General features: G+C 34.2%; 3 protein-coding genes across 5 annotated transcripts in view; 1 reads left to right on the forward strand and 2 right to left on the reverse strand.

Moving 5' to 3' along the window:
- Positions 1–11,604, reverse strand: LOC133662465 (mitogen-activated protein kinase 12-like). Its single transcript, XM_062066482.1, has 12 exons — positions 11,528–11,604; positions 7,049–7,173; positions 6,909–6,967; positions 6,739–6,850; positions 6,639–6,668; positions 4,188–4,235; positions 3,839–3,953; positions 3,701–3,772; positions 536–615; positions 391–469; positions 156–329; positions 1–89 (listed from the first exon to the last, which is right to left on the reverse strand). The coding sequence occupies exons 2-12, from the start codon at positions 7,061–7,063 to the stop codon at positions 25–27; spliced, it is 849 nt and encodes a 282-aa protein (XP_061922466.1). The 5' UTR covers positions 7,064–7,173; positions 11,528–11,604; the 3' UTR covers positions 1–24.
- The window catches only part of LOC133662466 (FYVE, RhoGEF and PH domain-containing protein 4-like), a 205,945-nt gene that overhangs the window by 148,422 nt on the left and 30,591 nt on the right, over positions 1–26,932 (forward strand). The window lies entirely within an intron of this gene.
- Positions 11,602–26,932, reverse strand: part of LOC133662464 (mitogen-activated protein kinase 11-like) — a 26,736-nt gene continuing 11,405 nt past the window's right edge. Inside the window, exons 7-12 of one of the 3 annotated variants that reach the window (XR_009828108.1) lie at positions 18,342–18,597; positions 18,045–18,124; positions 14,531–14,609; positions 14,282–14,455; positions 13,389–13,549; positions 11,602–11,747 (exon numbers count right to left, since the gene is read on the reverse strand). Coding sequence is in view for 2 of the 3 variants with exons in the window: in XM_062066479.1 (XP_061922463.1) it covers positions 13,476–13,549; positions 14,282–14,455; positions 14,531–14,609; positions 18,045–18,124; positions 18,342–18,597 (663 nt within the window). In the remaining variant the exon portion in view is untranslated. Of the gene's footprint in view, positions 11,748–12,774; positions 13,550–14,281; positions 14,456–14,530; positions 14,610–18,044; positions 18,125–18,341; positions 18,598–26,932 lie in introns of those variants that run through there. The other 2 variants (XM_062066480.1, XM_062066479.1) reach the window with 2 other exon arrangements.

Below are 26,932 nucleotides of genomic sequence, written 5' to 3' on the forward strand. Positions count from 1 at the left end.
GCATGTGCAAACGTGTGTGTGCTATCAGAGCGTGGTCTCTCTGGAGTCCTTGGGCGGCCTGAAGGTCAGTACCTCGGTGACGGTGTGCCCTGCGGGAAGACAAAAAGTCACCGTGTGGATTCCCAGGTGAGCTCGAGTGAACGTGCATCCCTTACGTTTCCACTGCTCCAGCGTCAGGTCGGTGTTGTCCATGGTTTGGTCGTACGGCTGCGCCTCGGTCTCCTCTTCCGTGTCGCGGAAGTCTGTGAAGAACGGCAGGTCCAGGGCCTCCGAGGCGCTCGCCCTCTCCTCCGGGTCCAGGAGGAGCATCTTCTCCAGCACGCACACCGCTTGCAGAGCAGAGACACCACGTCAGGAGTGGAACATGAAAAAAGGTGGATGTTTACCTACCATTTGTGCTAGCTTTGGAGAAAATGGAGTGCAAATCTTTTTTGGGCACTTTGGGCAAACCTCTGAGGTAGTTTTTGGCCTGTTGGTAGAGACCATGAACAGTCACTGAACACTTTGGTGTGTTTGACGTCTTCTTACAACGCACATCTTGGCTTTGCAGCTTCACCACAAAGTCAGCAGCAGGCGTTCCTGTGATCTTCATGATTTCTCGCAGCTGGTCCAAGTCTAGCAGCAGCAGCTTGGTCAAGGCCAGTAATCTTTTGCACTTTTCACTACGCAAACTAAAGGCCAGTAATCTTTTGCACTTTTCACCACGCAAACTAAAGGCCAGTAATCTTTTGCACTTTTCACCACGCAAACTAAAGGCCAGTAATCTTTTGCACTTTTCACCACGCAAACTAAAGGCCAGTAATCTTTTGCAATTTTCACCACGCAAACTAAAGGCCAATAATGTTTTGCACTTTTCACCACGCAAACTAAAGGCCAGTAATCTTTTGCACTTTTCACCACGCAAACTAAAGGCCAGTAATCTTTTGCACTTTTCACCACACAAATTAAAGGCCAATAATCTTTTGCACTTTTCACCACGCAAACTAAAGGCCAGTAATCTTTTGCACTTTTCACCACGCAAACTAAAGGCCAATAATCTTTTGAACTTTTCACCATGCAAACTAAAGGCCAATAATCTTTTGCACTTTTCACCACGCAAACTAAAGGCCAGTAATATTTTGCACTTTTCACCACGCAAACTAAAGGCCAGTAGTCTTTTGCAATTTTCACCACGCAAACTAAAGGCCAGTAATATTTTGCACTTTTCACCATGCAAACTAAAGGCCAGTAATCTTTTGCACTTTTCACCACACAAACTAAAGGCCAGTAATCTTTGCACTTTTCACCACGCACACTAAAGGCCAGTAATCTTTTGCACTTTTCACCACGCAAACTAAAGGCCAGTAATCTTTTGCACTTTTCACCATGCACACTAAAGGCCAGTAATCTTTTGCACTTTTCACCACACAAACTAAAGGCCAGTAATCTTTTGCACTTTTCACCACGCAAACTAAAGGCCAGTAATCTTTTGCACTTTTCACCACACAAACTAAAGGCCAATAATCTTTTGCACTTTTCACCACGCAAACTAAAGGCCAGTAATCTTTTGCACTTTTCACCACGCAAACTAAAGGCCAGTAATATTTTGTACTTTTCACCACGCAAACTAAAGGCCAGTAATCTTTTGCACTTTTCACCACACAAATTAAAGGCCAATAATCTTTTGCACTTTTCACCACGCAAACTAAAGGCCAGTAATATTTTGTACTTTTCACCACGCAAACTAAAGGCCAGTAATCTTTTGCACTTTTCACCATGCAAACTAAAGGCCAATAATCTTTTGCACTTTTCACAAGGCAAACTAAAGGCCAGTAATCTTTTGCACTTTTCACCACGCAAACTATAGGCCAGTAATCTTTTGCACTTTTCACCATGCAAACTAAAGGCCAATAATCTTTTGCACTTTTCACAAGGCAAACTAAAGGCCAGTAATCTTTTGCACTTTTCACCACGCAAACTAAAGGCCAGTAATATTTTGCACTTTTCACCACGCAAACTAAAGGCCAGTAATCTTTTGCACTTTTCACCACGCAAACTAAAGAGTTTTTATGTTAATAAGGTGTTTTAACGACCCTGTAAGGGACAAGCGGTAGAAAATGGATGGATGGATTTTTTATAAATAGCCCCCCATCTTGTCAAAATCTCCCCAAACTTGTCCAATTTGTTTGTGCTGCAATGTTTTAGTCTTTTATCGTTTTTACGTTATTAACGTTTTCTATTGTTTATTGTTCATAACCAGCCCAACCCCCCAACTTGTCAAAATCTCCCCAATTTTGTCCCAAATATTTGTGCTAGGTTTGTGCTGCAAAAACAATTTGTACAACGATAATAGTTTTTATCCGAACATTTTATAGTTTTTTTGTTATTAACGTGTTGTTATTCATAACCAGCCCCCCCCCCATCTTGTCAAAATCTCCCCAAACTTGTCCAATTTGTTTGTGCTGCAATTTTTTAAAATCAATTATCGTTTTTATGTTATTCACATTTTTATTTTTTATGTTATTAACGTATTGTTATTCATAACCAGCCCCCCACCTTGTCAAAATCTCCCCAAACGTGTCCCAAACACTTGTGCTACATTTGTGCGGATTTGTGCTGCAAAATTTTTTTTGTCTATTATAGTTTTTATGTTATATTAAAGTTGAGCATTTTTAACGTTATTTACGTGTTATTCATAACCAGCCCCCACCTTGTCAAAACCTCCCCAAACTTCTCATTTATCGATGCTACATTTATGCCACATTTTTTTGTCTATTATAGTATTATGTTATTCACGTTTTCTAGGATTTATGTTATTGTATTACCGTGCGCCCCCCCCCCCCCCCTCGACCCCCCGCCTTGTCGAAATCTGCCCAAACGTTTCCCATTTGTTTGTGCAAAAAAATCTTATATAACTATTGTAGATTTTATGTTAACGTTTTCTAGTTTTTCTGTTAATAAGGTGTTTTATTTTTCATAAATGTCCCCAAACTTGTCCAATTCATTTGTGCTGCAATTTTTCTTTGTCTATTATAGTTTTTATGTTCACGTTTTCTATTGTTTGTCATCAACGTGTTTATTATTCATAACCAGCCCTTGTCAAAATCTCCCTAAACTGGTCATTTATTTGTGCTACATTTATGCTGCATTTTTCTGTTTATTACAGTTTTTATGTTATTCCCGTTTTCTATTTTTCATGTTACACCAACTTGTCAAAATCTCCCCAAACATGTCTCATTTGTTTGTGCAAAACATGTTTGTATAACTATTATAGTTTTTATGTTATCAACATTTTGTAGTTTTTATGTTGATAATGTGTTATTATTCATAACCAACATGCCACCTTGTCAAAATCTCCCCAAACGTGTCTCTTTAGTTTGTGCTGCAAAATGTTTTGTCTAACTACTGTAGTTTTTTTGTTAAGGTGTTATTGTTTATAACTACTAGTTAGACTAAAAACTGTTGTAGCACAATCGATATTTGGGGCAATTTTGAAAAGGTGGGGGTGTCTGCTTATGAATAATTACACATTACTAACAGAATAATGATCCATCCATCCGTTTTCTGCCGCTTGTCCTTTTTGAGAAAAAGATAATAGACAAAAAAAAAATTGGGTGATTTTGTCACTAGTCAGAAACCTTTTTTCAGTATAACTTGGAAGCCAAAAAGATGTTGACAGAAGAAATGATGTAAGGGGGTAAATAAGATATGAGAAGGATACGATCGTTGCCTTTAAAGAGCGGCTTGGCCAGCAGCATCTCTGCCATGATGCAGCCAGCAGACCAGATGTCCACTAAACACACACACACATTAGACAATTATTCCTTCACACACTCACGTGTGCAGGAAGTCTTCCAACCTGTCTGAGTGTAGTGCATCCAGTTGAGAATGACCTCGGGGGCTCGGTACCAGCGGGTCACCACGTAGCCCGTCATCTCCGCGTCCGCCTGCCTGGCCAGGCCAAAGTCCAGAATCTGAATCATCACCATTTTTATTTCACTACGAGTCCAGTTTGGAAAATTCAACGTGTGTGTGTGTGTGTGTGTGTGTGTGTGTGTGTGTGTGTGTGTGTGTGTGTGTGTGTGTGTGTGTGTGTGTGTGTGTGTGTGTGTGTGTGTGTGTGTGTGTGTGTGTGTGTGTGTGTGTGTGTGTGTGTGTGTGTGTGTGTGTGTGTGTGTGTGTGTGTGTGTGTGTGTGTGTGTGTGTACCTTTAATTCACAGTCCTGGTTGATGGCCAGATTCCCTGGTTTCAGATCCTGTGGGGATCAAAGATGTCATCTTTAGGGCTGCACAGAAATAGACATTCACATCCACATCACCATTCTGATTCATCCCAAATTCTAAATCGATTCATAATTGATTAAAAAAATATGTACACATACATATAAATATTTAATATAAATAATTTGTGTATATATATATGATATATATACACATATGTGTGTTTATATGTATATATATATACTGTGTACATATATATATATATATATATATATATATATATATATATATATATATATATATATATATGTATACATACTGTGTATGTATACATATATATGTAAGTGTATATATATGTATGTATATATTTATGTGTACATATATGTGTATGTATATATACACATTTTTTTACATGTATATACACACACATGTAAAAAATATATATGTGTGTGTGTGTGTGTGTGTGTGTATATATATATATATATATATATATATATATATATATATATATATATATATATATATATATATATATATATGTAATGTGTGTGTGTATATATGTGCTTATGTATATTATATATTGTATATAAATATATATTTGTGTATATATATCTGTGTGTGTGCATTTATGTGTTTTTATATATATATATACACATACTGTGTATATATATATATATACATATATATATATATATATATATATATTTATATATACATACCGGTACATACATACACAGTATGTGTATATATAAAATATATATACATACATACTGTATCCATCTATCTGTGTGTGTGTATATATATATATATATATATATATATATATATATATATATATATATATATATATATATATATATATATATATATATATATATATATATATATATATATATATATATACACACACACACACAAATACATACTGTATCTATATATATATATATAGGATGGATACTTAGTTACAGTATGTATTTGTGTGTATATATATAGATACAGTATGTATTTGTGTATATATATATATATATATATATGTATGTGTATATATATGTATGTATATATAATATATATATACATATATATTTATGTATATATATATATATATATATATATATATATATATATATATATATACATACACACACAAATACATACTGAATCTATCTATATATACATATAGATAGATACTTAGATACAGTATGTATTTGTGTGTATATATAGATACAGTATGTATTTGTGTATATATATATGTATATGTATATATATATATGTGTATATATATATAAGTGTATATATATGTATATATATATGTGTGTATATATAAGTATATGTGTGTTTATTTTTATATATATATATATATATATATATATATATATATATATATATATATATATATATATATATATATATATATATATATATATATATATATATATATATATATATATATATATAATTTGGGAAAATAAATACATACCGTAAATTCCGGACTATAAGCTGCTACTTTTTTCCTACGCTTTGTACAATGCGGCTTATAAAAAGTTGTGGCTAATTTATGGATTTTTCTTCACTGACGGCCATAATGCAAATAGTTTACATCAAACACAAGCAGAAACCCTGAAGGGGTGTGTGCTATGGCGCCATCTTTTAGACGGGTTCGCTCACTGCAGGTGCTACGTGTTGAACGTTGACAGTATTTCTTTCCATTTCGTGCTTTGAACCGGAAGTACACTCCCAGCCGTCCATAGCGTTCCTACTCGTATGGATTCTTCATTCATCACTCCAAGAAACGTTGGTAAGTTTTACCATATACTAAAATATTTCTTACTTACTGAACCGTCCCATGTGTGATGTCTGTTATTGTACGTGCAATCGTAATATAATGACTCTAGCATCGTAAGCATGAGCTAATATGCTAACAGGTTTACGAGTGGCTGTGTTAGTATTATTAACTTACAACAACATTCTTTTTTTATTGTTTCACTTTCACAAACTCCTCAGTAAATTCCCCAAAATGCCAGCGTGGAGTTAATGAGTCTGTTTAGCTGATTGTGGGTCCATGACCATGACTTCTGTTGTGTTTGATCAGCCGTTTTACTGCCTTGTTACAGACATCGTTTGGAAACAATTAAGGTATGTAAATAAACATTTACAGAATATTTCTGTGTAAATAACTAATTTCACATGTTTTCCTTTTAAGGATGAAATGCAACCATCCATCCATTTTCTACCCCTTGTCCCTTTTGGCCAAGGTGTTAAATAAACATACAATAATGACTAGATATTAATTGTTGTGAAATAATAATCAACATTTCAGTTTCCATGTTAGACCGTGAGAAACACAAAGGCCTTGGAATGTGAATGAATGGTTTCAGTTTTAAAAAGGGTTAGAGCCCCAGCCCTAAAGTGCCTAATGTGCAAGGTTAAAGGTCACGCACCCTGTGGATGATCCCTGCAGAGTGGATGTACTGAGGAGAAATGAGAAGAAACATGAGAAACTCTTCAATGGTGTCCTGGCGGAGGTCTGCGGGGGTCCACCTTCAGTCCTTTCATCATCTGGTAGACCAGGAACTGGACTCGGTCCTCCGAGAGCCTCTCCAGCTTCATCAGCTTGCCCAGGTCCGTACCCATGAAGGGCATGACCAGGTAGCTGTGGGCCACACAGGTAAGTATCAACATTCCAGGTGTTACTTCAACTCTCAGCTTACAAGTCTCGAAGGCGGTCCAGGGAAATTTCGGCTGTGAAAACATCCAGAAGTCCGATCACCTGCTCAGAAGAAAACATCGATAGTTGAATGAATATTATGATATGTATTGTATTTATTATGGTTTGATGCGCCGCTCTCACATTCTCATGCTTCATGTGTTTGAGGAGTCGAAGTTCCCTGTAGGCTCTTTTGGCAAAGAGTTTGGACTGGAAGGGACGGTGCAGCTTTTTGATGGCCACCTGTGTCCCTGTGCGCCGGTCCCACGCTGAACTGACATGGAAGTAAGTCAAGAAAAAGGTTAAAAATACATATTAAAAGAATTAAAATAATATTTTAAAATAATGATAAAATATTAAAAATATATTTTATTAATTAAACTGTTGGTATGATATTAATCAAACATGAATCCACTCAAATGATGGCCACCTGTGTCAATATCCAACGGTACCACACTGAACTGACATGGAAATAATTCAAGAAAAATGTTACAAATACATGTTAAAATAAATTAATACAATATTTTTTATTCAATAGAAAAATAAATTGTGAACATCGAAATAATAATTGAAAAAAAATGTAATTACATATTAAAATAAATAAAATATACTTTTTTCAAATAATTACAAAAATAAATAAAATATGAAAAATACCTATTTTAATTAAGCTGTTGGTATGATATTAATCAAAAATTAATCCACTAAAATGATGGCCACCCGTGTCAATATCCAACGGTACCACACTGAACTGACATGGAAATAAGTCAAGAAAAAGGTTAAAAATACATATTAAAATAAATTAAATAATATAAAAAAATAATGATAAAATATAAAATATATATTTTATTAATTAAGCTGTTGGTATGATATTAAATCAACATTAATCCACACAAATGATGGCCACCTGTGTCAATATCCAACGGTACCACACTGAACTGACATGGAAATAAGTCAAGAAAAAGGTTAAAAATACATATTAAAATAAATAAAATAATATTTAAAAATAATTATAAAATATAAAAAATATATTTTATTAATTAAGCTGTTGGTATGATATTAATCAAACATTAATCCACTCAAATGATGGCCACCTGTGTCAATATCCAACGGTACCACACTGAACTGACATGGAAATAAGTCAAGAAAAAGGTTAAAAATACATATTAAAATAAATTAAATAATATAAAAAAATAATGATAAAATATAAAATATATATTTTATTAATTAAGCTGTTGGTATGATATTAAATCAACATTAATCCACACAAATGATGGCCACCTGTGTCAATATCCAACGGTACCACACTGAACTGACATGGAAATAAGTCAAGAAAAAGGTTAAAAATACATATTAAAATAAATAAAATAATATTTAAAAATAATTATAAAATATAAAAAATATATTTTATTAATTAAGCTGTTGGTATGATATTAATCAAACATTAATCCACTCAAATGATGGCCACCTGTGTCAATATCCAACGGTACCACACTGAACTGACATGGAAATAAGTCAAGAAAAAGGTTAAAAATACATATTAAAATAAATTAAATAATATAAAAAAATAATGATAAAGTATAAAAAAATATATTTTATTAATTAAGCTGTTGGTATGATATTAATCAAACATTAATCCACTCAAATGATGGCCACCTGTGTCAATATCCAACGGTACCACACTGAACTGACATGGAAATAAGTCAAGAAAAAGGTTAAAAATACATATTAAAATAAATAAAATAATATTTAAAAATAATGATAAAATATTAAAAAATATATTTTATTAATTAAAATAAATTAAATAATATTTAAAAATGATAAAATATAAAAAAATATATTTTATTAATTACGCTGTTTGTATGATATTAATCAAACATTAATCCACTCAAATGATGGCCACCTATATCCACCGGTACCACACTGAACTGACATGGAAATAATTCAAGAAAAAAGTTACAAATACATGTTAAAATAAATGAATAGAATATTTTTTATTTATTAGAAAAATTAATTGTGAACATCGAAATAAAAAATAAAAAAATGTAATTACATATTAAAATAAATAAAATATGAAAATTACCTATATTAGTTAAGCTGTTGGTATGATATTAAATCAACATTAATCCACTCAAATGATGACCACCTGTGTCAATATCCAACGGTACCACACTGAACTGACGTGGAAATAATTCAAGAAAAATGTTACAAATACAGGTTAAAATAAATTAATACAATATTTTTTATTCATTACAAAAATTAATTGTGTGAAAAATCCCTTTATTAATTGAGCGGTTGGTATGATATTAATCAAACATTAATCCACCCAAATGATGGCCACCTGTGTCCCTGTCCACACTGAACTGACATAGAAATAATTCAAGAAATTTTAAAAAAACATAATAAAATGAATCAATAAATTATATTTTAATTAATTGGAAAATTAAATAAAAGATGACAAAAATCCCTACATTAATTAAGCTGTAAAAATACATGTTAAAAAAATGTTTTAATAATGTTGTCTGTATAATATTAATTAAACATTTATCCACCCAAATGATGGCCACCTGTGTCACTATCCAACAGTCCCACCCTGAACTGACATGGAAATAATTCAAGAAAAATGTTAGAAATACATGTTAAAATAAATTAATACAATATTTTTCATTCATTAGAAAAATAAATTGTGTGAAAAATCCCTTTATTTATTGAGCGGTTGGTATGATATTAATCAAACATTAATCCACCCAAATGATAGCCACCTGTGTCCCTGTGCGACAGTCCCACGCTGAACTGTCATGGAGATAATTCAAGGAATAAGTTTAAAATAAATGTAAAAATAATATTACAATATAAAAAAATATTTTATTAATTAAGCTGTTGGTATGATATTAATCAAACATTAATCCACTCAAATGATGGCCACCTGTGTCACTATCCAACAGTCACACGCTGAACTGACATGGAAAATATCACAAAATTTAAAAAAATGTATGTATAATAAAATTATTAAATAAAATATATTTAAATTAATTAGAAAAATAAAAGATGACAAAAATCCCTTCATTAATTAAACTGTAAAAATACATGTAAAAAAAGTTGTAATAATTATAAAATATGAAAAAAATCTCTATATTAATTGAGCTGTTGGTATAATATTAATTAAACATTTATCCACCCAAATGATGACCACCTGTGTCACTATCCTACAGTCCCACGCTGAACTGACATAGAAATAATTCAAGAAATAAAGAAAAACATAATACAATTAATAAATAATGTTTTAATTAATTAGATGTATAAATAAAAGATGACAAAAATCCCCACATTAATTAAGCTGTAAAAATACATGTTAAAAAAAAGTTTTAATAATTATCAAATATGAAAAAAATATCCATATTAGTTGAGCTGTTGTTATGGTATTAATTAAACATTTATCCACCCAAATGATGGCCACCTGTGTCACTATCCTACAGTCCCACGCTGAACTAACATGGAAATAATTCAAGAAAGAAAGAAAAAAATCAAAATACAATTAATACATAAATTAAGTTTTAATTAATTAGAAAAATAAATAAAAGATGACAAAAATCCCCACATTAATTAAGCTGTAAAAATACATTTAATTTTTTTTTTTAACAATTATAAAATATGAAAAAAATCTCTATTACCGGTAATTGAGTTGTCTGTATGATATTAATTAAACATGTATCCACCCAAATGATGGCCACCTGTGTCACTATCCTACAGTCACTCGCTGAACTGACATGGAAATAATTGAATAAATAAATTATGTTTTAATTAATTAGAAAAATAAATAAAAGATGACAAAAATCCCCACATTAATTAAGCTGTAAAAATACATTTAAAAATATATTTTTTAACAATTATAAAATATGAAAAACAAATCTCTATTAATTGAGTTGTCTGTATGATATTAAACATTTATCCACCCAAATGATGGCCACCCTTGTCACTATCCTACAGTCCCACGCTGAACTGACATGGAAATAATAATAAATTAAAAAAAAGGTAAATTACATATTAAATTAAATAAAATATTTGTTTTAAAGTAATTACAAAAATAAATAAAATATTTTAAAAATCCTTTTATCAATTGAGCTGTCGGTATGATATTAACCACACATTTATCCACCCAAAGTGTCAGCTGTAGAAAGAACCAAAAAGGGTCCGTTGTGTTCTTGGACTTTGACCAACAATGAGGCTGGGGGAGCTTTTCCTTTGTTGACCCTCACACAATAAAGTGGCCAACCAGCTGGACTCGACAGAATATCTCCACAATTAATCGTATTTGCACAAGGAATTTGGTGCAAAAAAAGTCACATCGAGAAATATCTTTGCTTATTTTGCACTGAATCCATTTAGAATCAGATCGCATGCTGAATAAAATAGTTTACACTTTGTGAAACAAAACCAGCAAAAATGGCAACAATTGACCAAAAAGGCACAATGTTAGAACTAAAAATAATAATTTATTGAAAAACTAACATTTATAATATTTTTTTTAAATATATAAAAAAGTGGTCCTCTGGAACAAAATTCTTTATTTCCAATTTTGCAGATTGCACTTTTTTCCTCTACCAAACATTTGAGGTTGTCACTCACCAAACTGTCCCGTAGGCTCCGGTCCCAACCTGCCTCAGGTCTCGGTACCGTTCTGGGACTTCCCACACGGTTCTGTTGACCTCCTGCCGGTAAAATCCCGTCCTGGACCGCAGAGCCATTCCTTGGAGGTTGGAGGTGAGCACACCCGCTGGTCCACTCGGTCCTGGACTCTCATGGGAACTAGATCCACACTTGGAACTCCAGCACACCCCAGTCTGTCCTGCAGAAGTTTGTGGAGACAAATCCCTGCAGTGTGAGTCTGACTGCACCCCCAACACACACACACACACACACACTTAGGTCTATTGTGGTGTCCCTGGGCAGTGTGTGGGTGTGTCAGTAATGTGGAGCAACATCTGCTCAGGTTGTTGTCTTACTTTTAGAACACATGCATTCACTAGAAAACACACTTGTTATGGTACCAGTACCGGTACCAAAATGTATTTTGATACTTTTCTAAATAAAGGGGACCACAAAAAATTTCATTATTGTCTTTATTTGAACAAAAAATCTTAGTGTGCATGAAACATATGTTTATTATTGTCATTTAGTCCTTAAATAAAATAGTGAACATACTAGACAACTTGTCCTTTAGTAGTAAGTAAACAAACAAAGACTCTTAATTAGTCTGCTGACGTATGCAGTAACATATTGTGTCATTTATACACATATTATTTTGTACATGTTATGAGGGACAAACTGTAAAAAAATTGATTATTAATCGACTTGTTCATTTACTGTTAATATGTGCTTATTTTCTCTTTTAACATGTTCTATCTACACTTCTGTTCAAATGTAATAATCACTTATTCTTCTCTTCTTTCATACTTGACATTACTTTTGGATGATACCACACATTTAGGTATGGATCCGATACCAAGTAGTTACAGGATCATACATTGGTCATATTCAAAGTCCTCATGTGTCCAGGGACATATTTACTGACTTTATAAACATAATGTAAATTTTTTTTAAAGGGAAAAAAGATTTTGTGATGATAAAAAATATCGATGTAATCATAGTAGTATCGACTCTTGTACTTGGTATCATTACAGTGGATGTCAGGTGTAGATCCCCTCTGCTCGTAAAACCAACAACGTCATGCCCGTTAATTAAAAAAAAGAGAACCGGTACTTTTTAGAGGCGGTATAGTACCAAATATGATTAATTAGTATGGCGGTACTATACTAGTACCGGTATACCATACAACCTTACAGTGTAGTGTAGTAAAGTACGTGACACAAGTACAACAACTGTAAAGATTTGGTGATCAAATGTTTATAAGAACAAAAGTAACACACAGAATATAAAAAGTAAAACACACACGTTTAAAATCCAGACGACGTAACATCGCATACTTTAAGTACACTTCACGTTAGCGTACTGTAGGTACACTCCACGTTCACGTTAGCATACTTTAAGTACACTCGACAGTTGCAGCTCACCCTGCAAATACAGTAAACAATCGAAAGTGATGCTGAAATCATATTTACTTAATAAACCATAGAAATAATTAGCAAGGTGTGTTGACGATCCACACTGTGATCACTTAAATGAAGTCAAAGCACAGTCGGTGGTTACTACAACTTCCTCACTGCAACTTTTATCATTTGATGAAATGATTATTTGGTGCATTTCCTCCCTCTGACCTGCAGGCTGGCGTGTTGACATAGTACACTCATGCAGTATGCAGTATGTAGTATGTAGTATGCAGTATGCAGTATATAGTATGTACTATGTAGTATGGAGTATGCAGTATGTAGTATGCAGTATGCAGTATGTAGTATGCAGTATGTAGTATGCAGGCGGGAGTACATTCTTAGCGTGTAAACGGCGAAAACATCAAAAGTGTTGCAATAACGAGGAAGCAGGCTGCGTTTTTCTTCTTTCAGGCTGACGGGAAGTCCAGGTGACTTGTACAGGTGAGCGGGTGTGGCACGGGCGGGGCTCACTGCTCCGCCTGAAGGCCGCCGGTCTTGCCGCCAGACGCCTTGAAACCGCTCACCTCCGCAAACACCAACTCTGCACAGGTGAAGAAGAAACGCTCACCACATGTTGTTGTACTTCACTTGTTACTTTGCCAAACACAGAATTACACACGTAATGGGTGGGACGTTTCATGAGAGCGGGGTGTGTGGTGTTGGTGCTTTCATTAGTAGAAGGTTATTTTCTGCATTGAACAATAAACCACGTCAAAAGTAGCAGTAACAGCGTTGTCACGTGCATAAAAGTAATCAGATTACTCGTTACCAGTAAAAATACGAACCACAGAACGAAAAAAAAATACGCTTTAGTGTACAAATCTTCTTTACGAACATTTCATGAGTGACCAACACGAGTCATTCCTGGTTCAAGACCTTTTTATCAAGCATTAAATGTGCAGTATTTATTTATATGACCCAATGCAAACAACCTTCCCTAGTCATGGAGCAAAAAAAAAAAGAAAGAAAGAAAATCAACCAGCACAAAATGTCAAAAGAAATGGTCACTAAACTTTGTAGGTTTTTTTTTTGGTTTTTTTAAACTCACCAAAGAAAATTGTAATTTACACCCAAAACACTCTACACGTTTTCTTAACAGACTTTAAGGTGGTACTCACGGAAGTAAACAAGGTAGAAATCTAATTTTCACATACTCTTAATATCCAGATATATTAATTATACATGTAATTACTCATTTTTGTGGGAGAAAAAACCAGAAGATCCTCATGCAGGTGTCATTTCTGCACGACACCAAATACCGTAACGTACTCACCTTTCCATTCTTCGAGAGTGCGGTCTTTGCTCTCCAGCGTCTGATCGTAAGGCGGCGCCTCTGGTTCGTCGTCCGGGTCGTGGTACTGAGAGAAGTAAGGGTGGGACAGCGCCTCGCTGGCTGAGATTCTGCCGTCGCAGTCCAGAACCAGCATACGCTTAAGCAGATCCACGGCTGTTACAGCGGGCGACAAATGAGGGCAATAAGTGGGTGAATGAAGAACAGGTGACGATGTAACGCAGCGCTGACCGAGTGGATTTGCTCCCCTGAAGATCTTCTCCAGGTCCTGCTGGGGCATGAAAGGCAGAGACTGGATGTACTTCTGAGCCTGCGACATAAAGCGAGGGTCAGTGACGGGTTTTAAGGCTGCTTCTACACTGAGGCCATGTCTACACTAAGCCGGATAACCCCTTAAAGGCCTACTGAAATGAAATGTTCTTATTTAAACGGGGATAGCAGATCCGTTCTATGTGTCATACATACTTCGCAACTTTTGGTCGCTGATAAAAAAAAGCCTTGCCTCTACCGGAAGTAGCGTGACGTCACAGGTTGAAAGGCTCCTCACATTTCCCCATTGTTTACACCAGCAGCGAGAGCGATTCCGACCGAGAAAGCGACGATTACCCCATTAATTTGAGCCAGGATGAAAGATTTGTGGATGAGGAACGTGAGAGTGAAGGACTAGAGTGCAGTGCAGGGCGTATCTTTTTTCGCTCTGACCGTAACTTAGGTACAAGGGTTCATTGGATTCCGCACTTTCTCCTTTTTCTATTGTGGATCACGGATTTGTATTTTAAACCACCTCGGATACTATATCCTCTTGAAAATGAGAGTCGAGAACGCAAAATGGACATTCACAGTGACTTTTATCTCCACGACAATACATCGACGAAGCTTTTAAGCTACGGAGCTAACGTGATAGCATCGGGCTTAACTCCAGATAGAAACAAAAGAAATAAGCCCCTGACTGGAAGGATAGACAGAAGATCAACAATACTATTAAACCATGGACATGTAAATACACGGTTAATCCTGTCCAGCCTGGCGAAGCTTAACAATGCTGTTGCTAATGACGCCATTGAAGCTAACTTAGCTACTGGACCTCACAGAGCTATGCTAAAAACATTAGCGCTCCACCTACACCAGCCAGCCCTCATCTGCTCATCAACACCCGCGCGTCTGCTATCCAACTCAAAGTCCTCCTGGTTGTGTTGCTGCAGCCAGCCGCTAATACACCGATCCCACCTACAGCTTTCTTCTTTGCAGTCTTCATTGTTCATTAAACAAATTGCAAAAGATTCACCAACACAGATGTCCAGAATACTGTGGAATTTTGAGATGAAAACAGAGCTCTTTGTATTGTGATACAATGTGTCCCAATACTTCCGCTTCAACCATTGACGTCACGCGCATACGTCATCATACATAGACGTTTTCAACCGGAAGTTTAGCGGGAAATTTAAAATGTCACTTTATAAGTTAACCCGGCCGTATTGGCATTTGTTGCAATGTTAAGATTTCATCATTGATATATAAACTATCAGACTGCGTGGTCGCTAGTAGTGGCTTTCAGTAGGCCTTTAAATGAATAATTATTTATTATTTTGTTTCAGCCACACTAAACCATCGTTTAAGATTCCCCTCCTTGGATATTTTTTTACACGGGTAAGTGCGCCGTCTATTTCTTGAATCTCCGGCTCTTTGCTCTGTATGGACTCATTGATCGTTTACGAAGTGAAGTCAGAAAGACCGCACCCCCACACAGGAAGTGACGTCCGAAACAACCGGAGCTAACCACTGGAAATATGGAGGCGGGTCATCAAGACATGCTCGTGTTTCTCCTTCTTCTGTATTCTTTCTTAGCTGCGAACGTGCGAATATACCGAAAATGGCTGCTTTCTATTAAGGAAAGGGATTTCTTTGTTTGGACCGACGACGAGGTGTTACTGAAAGTAACCAATGATTAGAAAACCTCCATGGCGGCGAAAAACATTGACCGGGAGTCCTGGCCAACCAAGTATGGAGACATTGTGTCGCCATTTCTGGAGGCCAGCTCAAGCACCAAAGATTTTCCCCACCAAAAGGAGGAAATGACTAAAGGTACGTTTTTGTTCTTTCTGACGTCACTTCCTCTCAGAACTCCGTTAATAAACCATCCATGAGTCCACACAGAATCAGCACCTCCAAATCCGAGTCCATGGTTCTCGCCCGGAAAAGGGTGGAGTGCCATGTCCGGGTTGGGGAGGAGATCTTGCCCCAAGTGGAGGAGTTCAAGTACCTTGGGGCGGTATAGCTCGGTTGGTAGAGTGGCTGTGCCAGCAACTTAAGGGTTGCAGGTTCGATTCCCGCTTTCGCCATCCAAGTCACTGCCGTTGTGTCCTTGGGCAAGACACTTTACCCACCTGCTCCCAGTGCCACCCACACTGCTTTAAATGGAACTTAGATATTGGCTTTCACTATGTAAAGCGCTTTGAGTCACTTGAGAAAAAGCGCTATATAAATGTAATTCACTTCACTTCACCTGGGAGTCTTGTTCACGAGTGAGGGAAGAGTGGATGGTGAGATCGACAGGCGGATCGGTGCGGCGTCTTCAGTAATGCGGACGCTGTATCGATCCGTTGTGGTGAAGAAGGAGCTGAGCCGGAAGGCAAAGCTCTCAATTTACCGCTCGATCTACGTCATACTTGCCAACCTTTCAGTGTTCCAGTGGCTATGCATTAGATGGCAGTATTGTCCTGTTTAACTTCTCCGTTCATGATGAGTATATCATTTCGGCCGCCATGTCTGTAATTTCCTCATTCTTCTGCTTCGTCTCCTTGTTGTGTGTGCAGTTGTGCACTCTATAAAAGCCCTAGATGTTATGACGTCTTTGGGCAGGCAAGCTGTTTATTTTGTGGGAAAGCGGACGTGAGAACAGGCTGTCCCCACTCAGTCTCAGGTCCGCATTGAGCTGGAGGGGGCGTGGCCTCCAGCTCCGGCTGAATACCGGGAGTTTGTCGGGAGAAAATCTCTGCCGGGAGGTTGTCGGGAGAGGCGCTGAATATCGGGATTCTCCCGCCAAAAACGGGAGGGTTGGCAAGTATGATCTACGTTCCCATCCTCACCTATGGTCATGAGCTTTGGGTTATGACCGGAAGGACAAGATCACGAGTACAAGCGGCCCAAATGAGTTTCCTCCGCCGGGTGGCGGGTCTCTAGAGCCCTTAGAGATAGGGTGAGAAGCTCTGCCATCCGGGGGGAGCTCAAAGTAAAGCCGCTGCTCCTCCACATGGAGAGGAGCCAGATGAGGTGGTTCGGGCATCTGCTCAGGATGCCACCCGAACGCCTCCTTAGGCAGGTGTTTAGGGCATGTCCGACCGGCAGGAGGCCACGGGGAAGACCCAGGACACGTTGGGTAGACTATGTCTCCCAGCTGGCCTGGGAAAGCCTCGGGATCCCCCGGGAAGAGCTGGACCAAGTGGCTGGGGAGAGGGAAGTCGCGACCCGACCTCGGATAAGCAGAAGAAAATGGATGGACGGATGTTTTTTGGTTCTTTCTGACGTCACTTCCTCTCAGAACTCCGTTAATAAACCATCGATGAGTCCACACAGAGCTAAGAACCGGAGATTCAAGAAATACGAAAAAAATATCCCAGGACGGGAACCTTAAATGATGGGTTAGTGTGGCTGACACGGGGTTTAGGCTAAATAGTTATTGGTTTAAGGAGTTATCCGGCTTAATGTAGACATGTCCTAAGGGAAGCCTCCGCCGGCGCGTCCTCACATGCTCGGAGCAGATCTTCTTCAGGAGGTCAGGCGTCGGCGTTCCAACCATCTCCATGATTCTCTTCAGCTGGTCGATATCTGCGCAAGGGGCGGGTCGACGGAAAAGAACAAGTCTATTGAGGGAGCCGCCAAAGATCAGTTCCGACACGGAACAACAACAAGCCTTTTGTTAGGAGCTTCCATTCACTCCCTGAGGTCTTTCTCTCCGCTCCGATTGTCATGCTAATACAAAAGGGATCACGGAGGGTGAGGATTCGGGGGCGGGGGGAAGGAAAGATGGCCGGCGTAAGGATACAGTCCGTGCCGGGAAAGAGGACTTTCCCCTTCAGCAGCTCTCCCATGATGCATCCCACTGACCAGATATCAACTGGAAGACAAAGCCTACATGTGAAGTTCTTTCCTCCCTCAGAAGGTCTCCGATGTAAGGAGCTCTCACCGTTCTGGTTGTAGTGCATCCAGTTGAGCATGATTTCTGGCGCTCGATACCAGCGAGTCGCCACGTAGCCTGTCATCTCGTCATCCGTCTGCCTCGCCAGGCCAAAGTCCAGGATCTGTAGCCCAGGTTTGTGTTACGGCAGCTGACAAAGTCCATTATTACTAGCAACTTTTTCTCCCGTTTTTGCAGTTGTGAATATTTCAACTTTACCAGACATTTTTTTACATTTATTACTTCATTTTATTGACAGGGACAAGTCAAGGAAACATTGCTTCCCATAGGTAACTGATGTCAAAGTACAGAAGACTTCTTGCAACCCTCGTCCCTTACCATGCATTGATTAACCTGGACCCCGACTTAAACTTATTGGGTTGTTACCATTTACTGGTCAATTGTACGGAATATGTACTGTACTGTGCAATCTACTAATACAACTTTCAATCAATGGTTAGGCCTTTAGAGAAAAGTGAAAAACACATACAAAAAGATTAAGACCAGTACAAAATAAACAAACATAAAAAATAATGGCCCCATTTGTGCGTACTACACCCAGTTCTAGTGCTCACACTTCTCATTTAAGACACTTTTTCAGTTTTGTGGAGAAAAGTGTAGTGTGACTTTAACTCCATGGCAAAGACTTCCACACATGTGAGACCTTCACTGAGAACCCAGACTGACCTTTTATTTTGGTCAAATTGTGACTTACTGCAAAATGATGCGGTTTTTGCCTCTTTTTTAAGTTGTCACTGAAAGGGACAAGCGGTAGAAAATGGATGGATGGATGGATGTTTAATTGTATCTTATTTAAAGAATGAATTGACAAAAATATACATTTTGACTTTATTCTTGTCAAATTGTGATTTACTGCAAAATTATGCCGTTTTTACCTCTTTTTTTAAGTTGTCACTGAAAGGGACAAGCGGTAGAAAATGGATGGATGGATGGATGTTTAATTGTAACGTATTTATAGAATGAATTGATAAAAACATACATTTTGACTTTATTCTTGTCAAATTGTGATTTACTGCAAAATTATGCCGTTTTTACCTCTTTTTTAAGTTGTCACTGAAAGGGACAAGCGGTAGAAAATGGATGGATGTTTAATTGTATCGTATTTATAGAATGAATTGACAAAAATATAAATTGTGACTTTATTCTTGTCAAATTGTGACTTACTGCAAAATTATGCGGTTTTTCCCTCTTTTTTTAAGTTGTCACTGAAAGGGACAAGCGGTAGAAAATGGATGGATGGATGGATGTTTAATTGTAACGTATTTATAGAATGAATTGACAAAAATATACATTTTGACTTTATTCTTGTCAAATTGTGACTTACTGCAAAATTATGCGGTTTTAACTTTTTTTAAGTTGTCACTGAAAGGGACAAGCGGTAGAAAATGGATGGATGGATGTTTAATTGTATCGTATTTATAGAATGAATTGACAAAAATATACATTTTGACTTTATTCTTGTCAAATTGTGACTTACTGCAAAATGATGTGGTTTTTACCTCTTTTTTAAGTTATCACTGAAAGGGACAAGCGGTAGAAAATGGATGGATGGATGGATGTTTAATTGTAACGTATTTATAGAATGAATTTATAAAAATATACATTTTGACTTTATTCTTGTCAAATTGTGACTTACTGCAAAATTATGCGGTTTTTACCTCTTTTTTAAGTTGTCACTGAAAGGGACAAGCGGTAGAAAATGGATGGATGGATGGATGTTTAATTGTATCGTATTTAAAGAATGAATTGACAAAAATATACATTTTGACTTTATTCTTGTCAAATTGTGATTTACTGCAAAATTATGCCGTTTTTACCTCTTTTTTTAAGTTGTCACTGAAAGGGACAAGCGGTAGAAAGTGGATGGATGGATGGATGTTTAATTGTAACGTATTTATAGAAGGAATTGATAAAAATATACATTTTGACTTTATTCTTGTCAAATTGTGATTTACTGCAAAATTATGCCGTTTTTACCTCTTTTTTAAGTTGTCACTGAAAGGGACAAGCAGTAGAAAATGGATGGATGTTTAATTGTATCGTATTTATAGAATGAATTGACAAAAATATAAATTGTGACTTTATTCTTGTCAAATTGTGACTTACTGCAAAATTATGCGGTTTTTCCCTCTTTTTTTAAGTTGTCACTGAAAGGGACAAGCGGTAGAAAATGGATGGATGGATGGATGTTTAATTGTAACGTATTTATAGAATGAATTGATAAAAATATACATTTTGACTTTATTCTTGTCAAATTGTGATTTACTGCAAAATGATGCCGTTTTTACCTCTTTTTTAAGTTGTCACTGAAAGGGACAAGCAGTAGAAAATGGATGGATGTTTAATTGTATCGTATTTATAGAATGAATTGACAAAAATATAAATTTTGACTTTATTCTTGTCAAATTGTGACTTACTGCAAAATTATGCGGTTTTTCCCTCTTTTTTTAAGTTCTCACTGAAAGGGACAAGCGGTAGAAAATGGATGGATGGATGGATGTTTAATTGTAACGTATTTATAGAATGAATTGACAAAAATATACATTTTGACTTTATTCTTGTCAAATTGTGATTTACTGCAAAATTATGCGGTTTTTACCTCTTTTTTAAGTTGTCACTGAAAGGGACAAGCGGTAAAAAAATGGATGGATGGATGGATGTTTAATTGTATCGTATTTATAGAATGAATTGACAAAAATATACATTTTGACTTTATTCTTGTCAAATTGTGACTTACTGCAAAATTATGCGTTTTTTACCTTTTTTTTAAGTTGTCACTGAAAGGGACAAGCGGTATAAAATGGATGGATGGATGTTTAATTGTAACGTATTTATAGAATGAATTGAAAAAAATATACATTTTGACTTTATTCTTGTCAAATTGTGACTGCAACTTTTCTTTTCTGACTATTACTCAATACTTTATTCATGTAAACATTTTGCAGTTTTTCCCTCTTTTTTAAGTGGTGATGTTTAATTGTATCGTATTTTCAGAATGAATTGACAAAAATATACATTTTGACTTTATTCTTGTCAAATTGTGATTTACTGCAAAATTATGCCGTTTTTACCTCTTTTTTAAGTTGTCACTGAAAGGGACAAGCGGTAGAAAATGGATGGATGTTTAATTGTATCGTATTTATAGAATGAATTGACAAAAATATACATTTTGACTTTATTCTTGTCAAATTGGGACTTACTGCAAAATTATGCGGTTTTTCCCTCTTTTTTTAAGTTGTCACTGAAAGGGACAAGCGGTAGAAAATGGATGGATGGATGGATGTTTAATTGTAACGTATTTATAGAATGAATTGACAAAAATATACATTTTGACTTTATTCTTGTCAAATTGTGACTTACTGCAAAATTATGCGGTTTTTACCTTTTTTTTAAGTTGTCACTGAAAGGGACAAGCGGTAGAAAATGGATGGATGGATGGATGTTTAATTGTATCGTATTTAAAGAATGAATTGACAAAAATATACATTTTGACTTTATTCTTGTCAAATTGTGACTTACTGCAAAATTATGCCGTTTTTACCTCTTTTTTTAAGTTGTCACTGAAAGGGACAAGCAGTAGAAAATGGATGGATGTTTAATTGTATCGTATTTATAGAATGAATTGACAAAAATATAAATTTTGACTTTATTCTTGTCAAATTGTGACTTACTGCAAAATTATGCGGTTTTTCCCTCTTTTTTTTAAGTTGTTACTGAAAGGGACAAGCGGTAGAAAATGGATGGATGGATGTTTAATTGTAACGTATTTATAGAATGAATTGACAAAAATATACATTTTGACTTTATTCTTGTCAAATTGTGACTTACTGCAAAATTATGCGGTTTTTACCTCTTTTTTAAGTTGTCACTGAAAGGGACAAGCGGTAGAAAATGGATGGATGGATGGATGTTTAATTGTAACATATTTATAGAATGAATTGACAAAAATATACATTTTGACTTTATTCTTGTCAAATTGTGATTTACTGCAAAATTATGCCATTTTTACCTCTTTTTTAAGTTGTCACTGAAAGGGACAAGCGGTAGAAAATGGATGGATGTTTAATTGTATCGTATTTATAGAATGAATTGACAAAAATATACATTTTGACTTTATTCCTGTCAAATTGTGACTTACTGCAAAATTATGCGGTTTTAACCTTTTTTTTTAAGTTGTCACTGAAAGGGACAAGCGGTAGAAAATGGATGGATGGATGGATGTTTAATTGTATTGTATTTATAGAATTAATTGACAAAAATATACATTTTGACTTTATTCTTGTCAAATTGTGACTTACTGCAAAATTATGCGGGTTTTACCTCTTTTTTAAGTTGTCACTGAAAGGGACAAGCGGTAGAAAATGGATGGATGGATGGATGTTTAATTGTATCGTATTTAAAGAATGAATTGACAAAAATATACATTTTGACTTTATTTTTGTCAAATTGTGACTTACTGCAAAATTATGCGGTTTTTACCTCTTTTTTAAGTTGTCACTGAAAGGGACAAGCGGTAGAAAATGGATGGATGGATGGATGTTTAATTGTATCGTATTTATAGAATGAATTGACAAAAATATACATTTTGACTTTATTCTTGTCAAATTGTGACTTACTGCAAAATTATGCGTTTTTTACCTCTTTTTTAAGTTGTCACTGAAAGGGACAAGCGGTAAAAAATGGATGGATGGATGGATGTTTAATTGTATCGTATTTATAGAATGAATTTACAAAAATATACATTTTGACTTTATTCTTGTCAAATTGTGACTGCAACTTTTCTTTTCTGCCTATTACTCAATACTTTATTCTTGTAAAAATTCTGCAGTTTTTCCCTTTTTTTTAAGTGGTGATGTTTAATTGTATCGTATTTTCAGAATGAATTGACAAAAATATACATTTTGACTTTATTCTTGTATTTGTGTTACTTTTCCTGGCCTACATTTCCATTAGGTTTTAATATATTTCAACTTTATGCTTCTAGATTAAAAATGTCCCCGTAATAATGTTACAGTTTTATTCTCATAAAAGTGTGAAAGATTATGAGTTTATTTTTGAATAGTTGTATTTATTCCCATAAAATTACTGCTCTATTTTCCCCATATTTGCTGGCGTTATTTATGATTAATTGTATTTTTAGAATGCACCTCAAACAGTTTTGTTTTTTATTTGCCATGAGTTTTTTTTTTCTTTTTCATATTTTCTGCTTCTAAAATAAAATAAAAAAATCAACATTATGACCACATTCCCATAATATGTTGACTTTTCTTGTAGAAATCACTGCAGTTTTGGTGGTGTTTTTCTTTAGTTTTCTTGTTAATTTGCTATGAGTCTTTTCTCTATCACATTTCGACTTTCTGCTTCTAAAAAATATATATATATTTTTTTATTTTATGACATAATTCTCATAATATTTTGACTTTATCCTTGTAAAATGACTGCATTTCTGTGTTTTTTGTTAGTTTTGTTGTTTTTTTCTTGTATATTTCAACTTTCTGCTTTTAAGAAATATTTTAATTATATGACCTTGTTTTGTTTTTATATTTCAACTTTCTGCTTCTAAAAAAACTTAATTTTATGACCTCATTCTCGTAATACTTTGACTTTATTCATGTAAAATTACTGCATATCTGAAGTTTTTTGTTTGTTTTGTTGTTTTTCCTTGTATATTTCAACTTTCTCATTCTCATAATATTTTGACTTAATTCATGTAAAATGACTGCATTTCTGTTTTGTTTTGTGTATTTTTTTGTAGTATATTTCAACTTTCTGCTTCTAAAAAATCTTAATTTTATGACATCATTCTCATAATATTTTGACTTTATTCTTGTAAAATGACTGCATTTTTGCATTTTGTTTGTGTTTATATTTCAAAATTCTGCTTGTAAAAGAATATTTTACATTTATGACCACATTCTTATAATATTTTGACTTTATTCTTGTACAATTACTGCATTTCTGTAGTTTTTTTGTTTTTTTTTGTTTTGTTTTTCCTCGTATATTTCAACTTTCTGCTTCTAAAAATATATTTTATTTATAGGACCTCATTCTCATAATATTGTGACTTCATTCATGTAAAATTACTGCATTTCTGTTTTGTTTTGTGTAGTTTTTTCTTGTATATTTCAACTTTCTGCTTCTAAAAATATTTTAATTTTATGACCTTATTCACATAATACTTTGACTTTATTAATGTAAAATTACTGCATTTCTGTTTTTTTTGTTAGTTTTGTTGTTTTTTTCTTGTATATTTCAACTTTCTGCTTCTAAGAAATATTTTAATTATATGACCTCGTTTTGTTTTTATATTTCAACTTTCTGCTTCTAAAAAAACCCTCTTAATTTTATGACCTCATTCTCATAATATTTTGACTTCATTCTTGTAAAATTACTGCATTTCTGTAGTTTTTTTTTTGTTTGTTTTGTTGTTTTTCCTTGTATATTTCAACTTTCTGCTTCTAAAAATATATTTTAATTATAGGACCTCATTCTCATAACATTGTGACTTCATTCATGTAAAATTACTGCATTTCTGTTTTGTTTTGTTTTGGGTTTTTTTTCTTGTGTATTTCAACTTTCTGCTTCTAAAAAAACATCTTAATTTTATGACCTTATTCTCCTAATACTTTGACTTGATCCTTGTAAAATGACTGCATTTTGTTTTTTGTTTGTTTTGTATTTTTTTAATTTTATATTTCAACTTTCGGCTTGTAAAAAATATTTTAATTTCATGACCTCATTCTCATAATATTTGACTTTATTCATGTAAAATTATTGCATTTCTGTTGTTTTGTTTTTATATTTCAACTTTCTGCTTCTAAAAAAAACTCTTAATTTTATGACCTCATTCTCGTAATACTTTGACTTTATTCTTGTAAAATTACTGCATTTCTGAAGTTTTTTGTTTGTTTTGTTGTTTTTCCTTGTATATTTAAACTTTCTGCTTCTAAAAAATCTTAATTTTATGACATTCTCATAACATTGTGACTTCATTCATGTAAAATGACTGCATTTCTGTGTTTTTTTTGTTAGTTTTGTTGTTTTTTCTTGTATATTTCAATTTTCCGCTTCTAAGAAATATTTTAATTATATGACCTTGTTTTGTTTTTATATTTCAACTTTCTGCTTTTAAAAAAAAAAAATTGAAATCTCTGACCTCATTCTCATAATATTTTGACATCATTCATGTAGAATTACTGCATTTCTGTTTTGTTTTTTGTAGTTTTTTCTTGTATATTTCAACTTTCTGCTTCTAAAAAATATTTTAATTTTATGACCTTATTCACATAATACTTTGACTTTATTCATGTAAAATTACTGCATTTCTGAAGTTTTTTGTTTGTTTTGTTGTTTTTCCTTGTATATTTCAACTTTCTGCTTCTTAAAAATCTTAATTTTATGACATTCTCATAATATTGTGACTTCATGTAAAATGACTGCATTTCTGTGTTTTTCGGTTAGTTTTGTTGTTTTTTCTTGTATATTTCAACTTTCTGCTTCTTAAAAATCTTAATTTTATGACATTCTCATAATATTGTGACTTCATTCATGTAAAATGACTGCATTTCTGTGTTTTTTTGTTAGTTTTGTTGTTTTTTCTTGTATATTTCAATGTTCCGCTTCTAAGAAATATTTTAATTATATGACCTTGTTTTGTTTTTATATTTCAACTTTCTGCTTCTAAAAAAAATATTTCTAATCTCTGACCTCATTGTCATAATATTTTGACTTCATTCATGTAGAATTACTGCATTTCTGTTTTGTTTTTTGTAGTTTTTTCTTGTATATTTCAACTTTCTGCTTCTAAAAAATATTTTAATTTTATGACCTTATTCTCACAATACTTTGACTTTATTCATGTAAAATTACTGCATTTCTGAAGTTTTTTGTTTGTTTTGTTGTTTTTCCTTGTATATTTCAACTTTCTGCTTCTTAAAAATCTTAATTTTATGACATTCTCATAATATTGTGACTTCATGTAAAATGACTGCATTTCTGTGTTTTTCGGTTAGTTTTGTTGTTTTTTCTTGTATATTTCAACTTTCTGCTTCTTAAAAATCTTAATTTTATGACATTCTCATAACATTGTGACTTCATTCATGTAAAATGACTGCATTTCTGTGTTTTTTTGTTAGTTTTGTTGTTTTTTCTTGTATATTTCAATGTTCCGCTTCTAAGAAATATTTTAATTATATGACCTTGTTTTGTTTTTATATTTCAACTTTCTGCTTCTAAAAAAAATATTTCTAATCTCTGACCTCATTGTCATAATATTTTGACTTCATTCATGTAGAATTACTGCATTTCTGTTTTGTTTTTTGTAGTTTTTTCTTGTATATTTCAACTTTCTGCTTCTAAAAAATATTTTAATTTTATGACCTTATTCTCACAATACTTTGACTTTATTCATGTAAAATTACTGCATTTCTGAAGTTTTT

The sequence above is a fragment of the Entelurus aequoreus genome, linkage group LG12 (assembly GCF_033978785.1).
Source record: "Entelurus aequoreus isolate RoL-2023_Sb linkage group LG12, RoL_Eaeq_v1.1, whole genome shotgun sequence".
Taxonomy (NCBI): Eukaryota; Metazoa; Chordata; class Actinopteri; order Syngnathiformes; family Syngnathidae; genus Entelurus; species Entelurus aequoreus.

Bases quoted from the DNA above. Each gene is read 5' to 3' on its own strand.
- LOC133662465 (XM_062066482.1), bottom strand. The intron at 6,669-6,738 runs GTGGACCCCCGC...ATTTCTCCTCAG, and splicing joins AGATGATGAAAGGACTGAAG to TACATCCACTCTGCAGGGAT. The intron at 3,954-4,187 runs GTACACACACAC...GTGATGATTCAG, and splicing joins ACCAGGACTGTGAATTAAAG to ATTCTGGACTTTGGCCTGGC.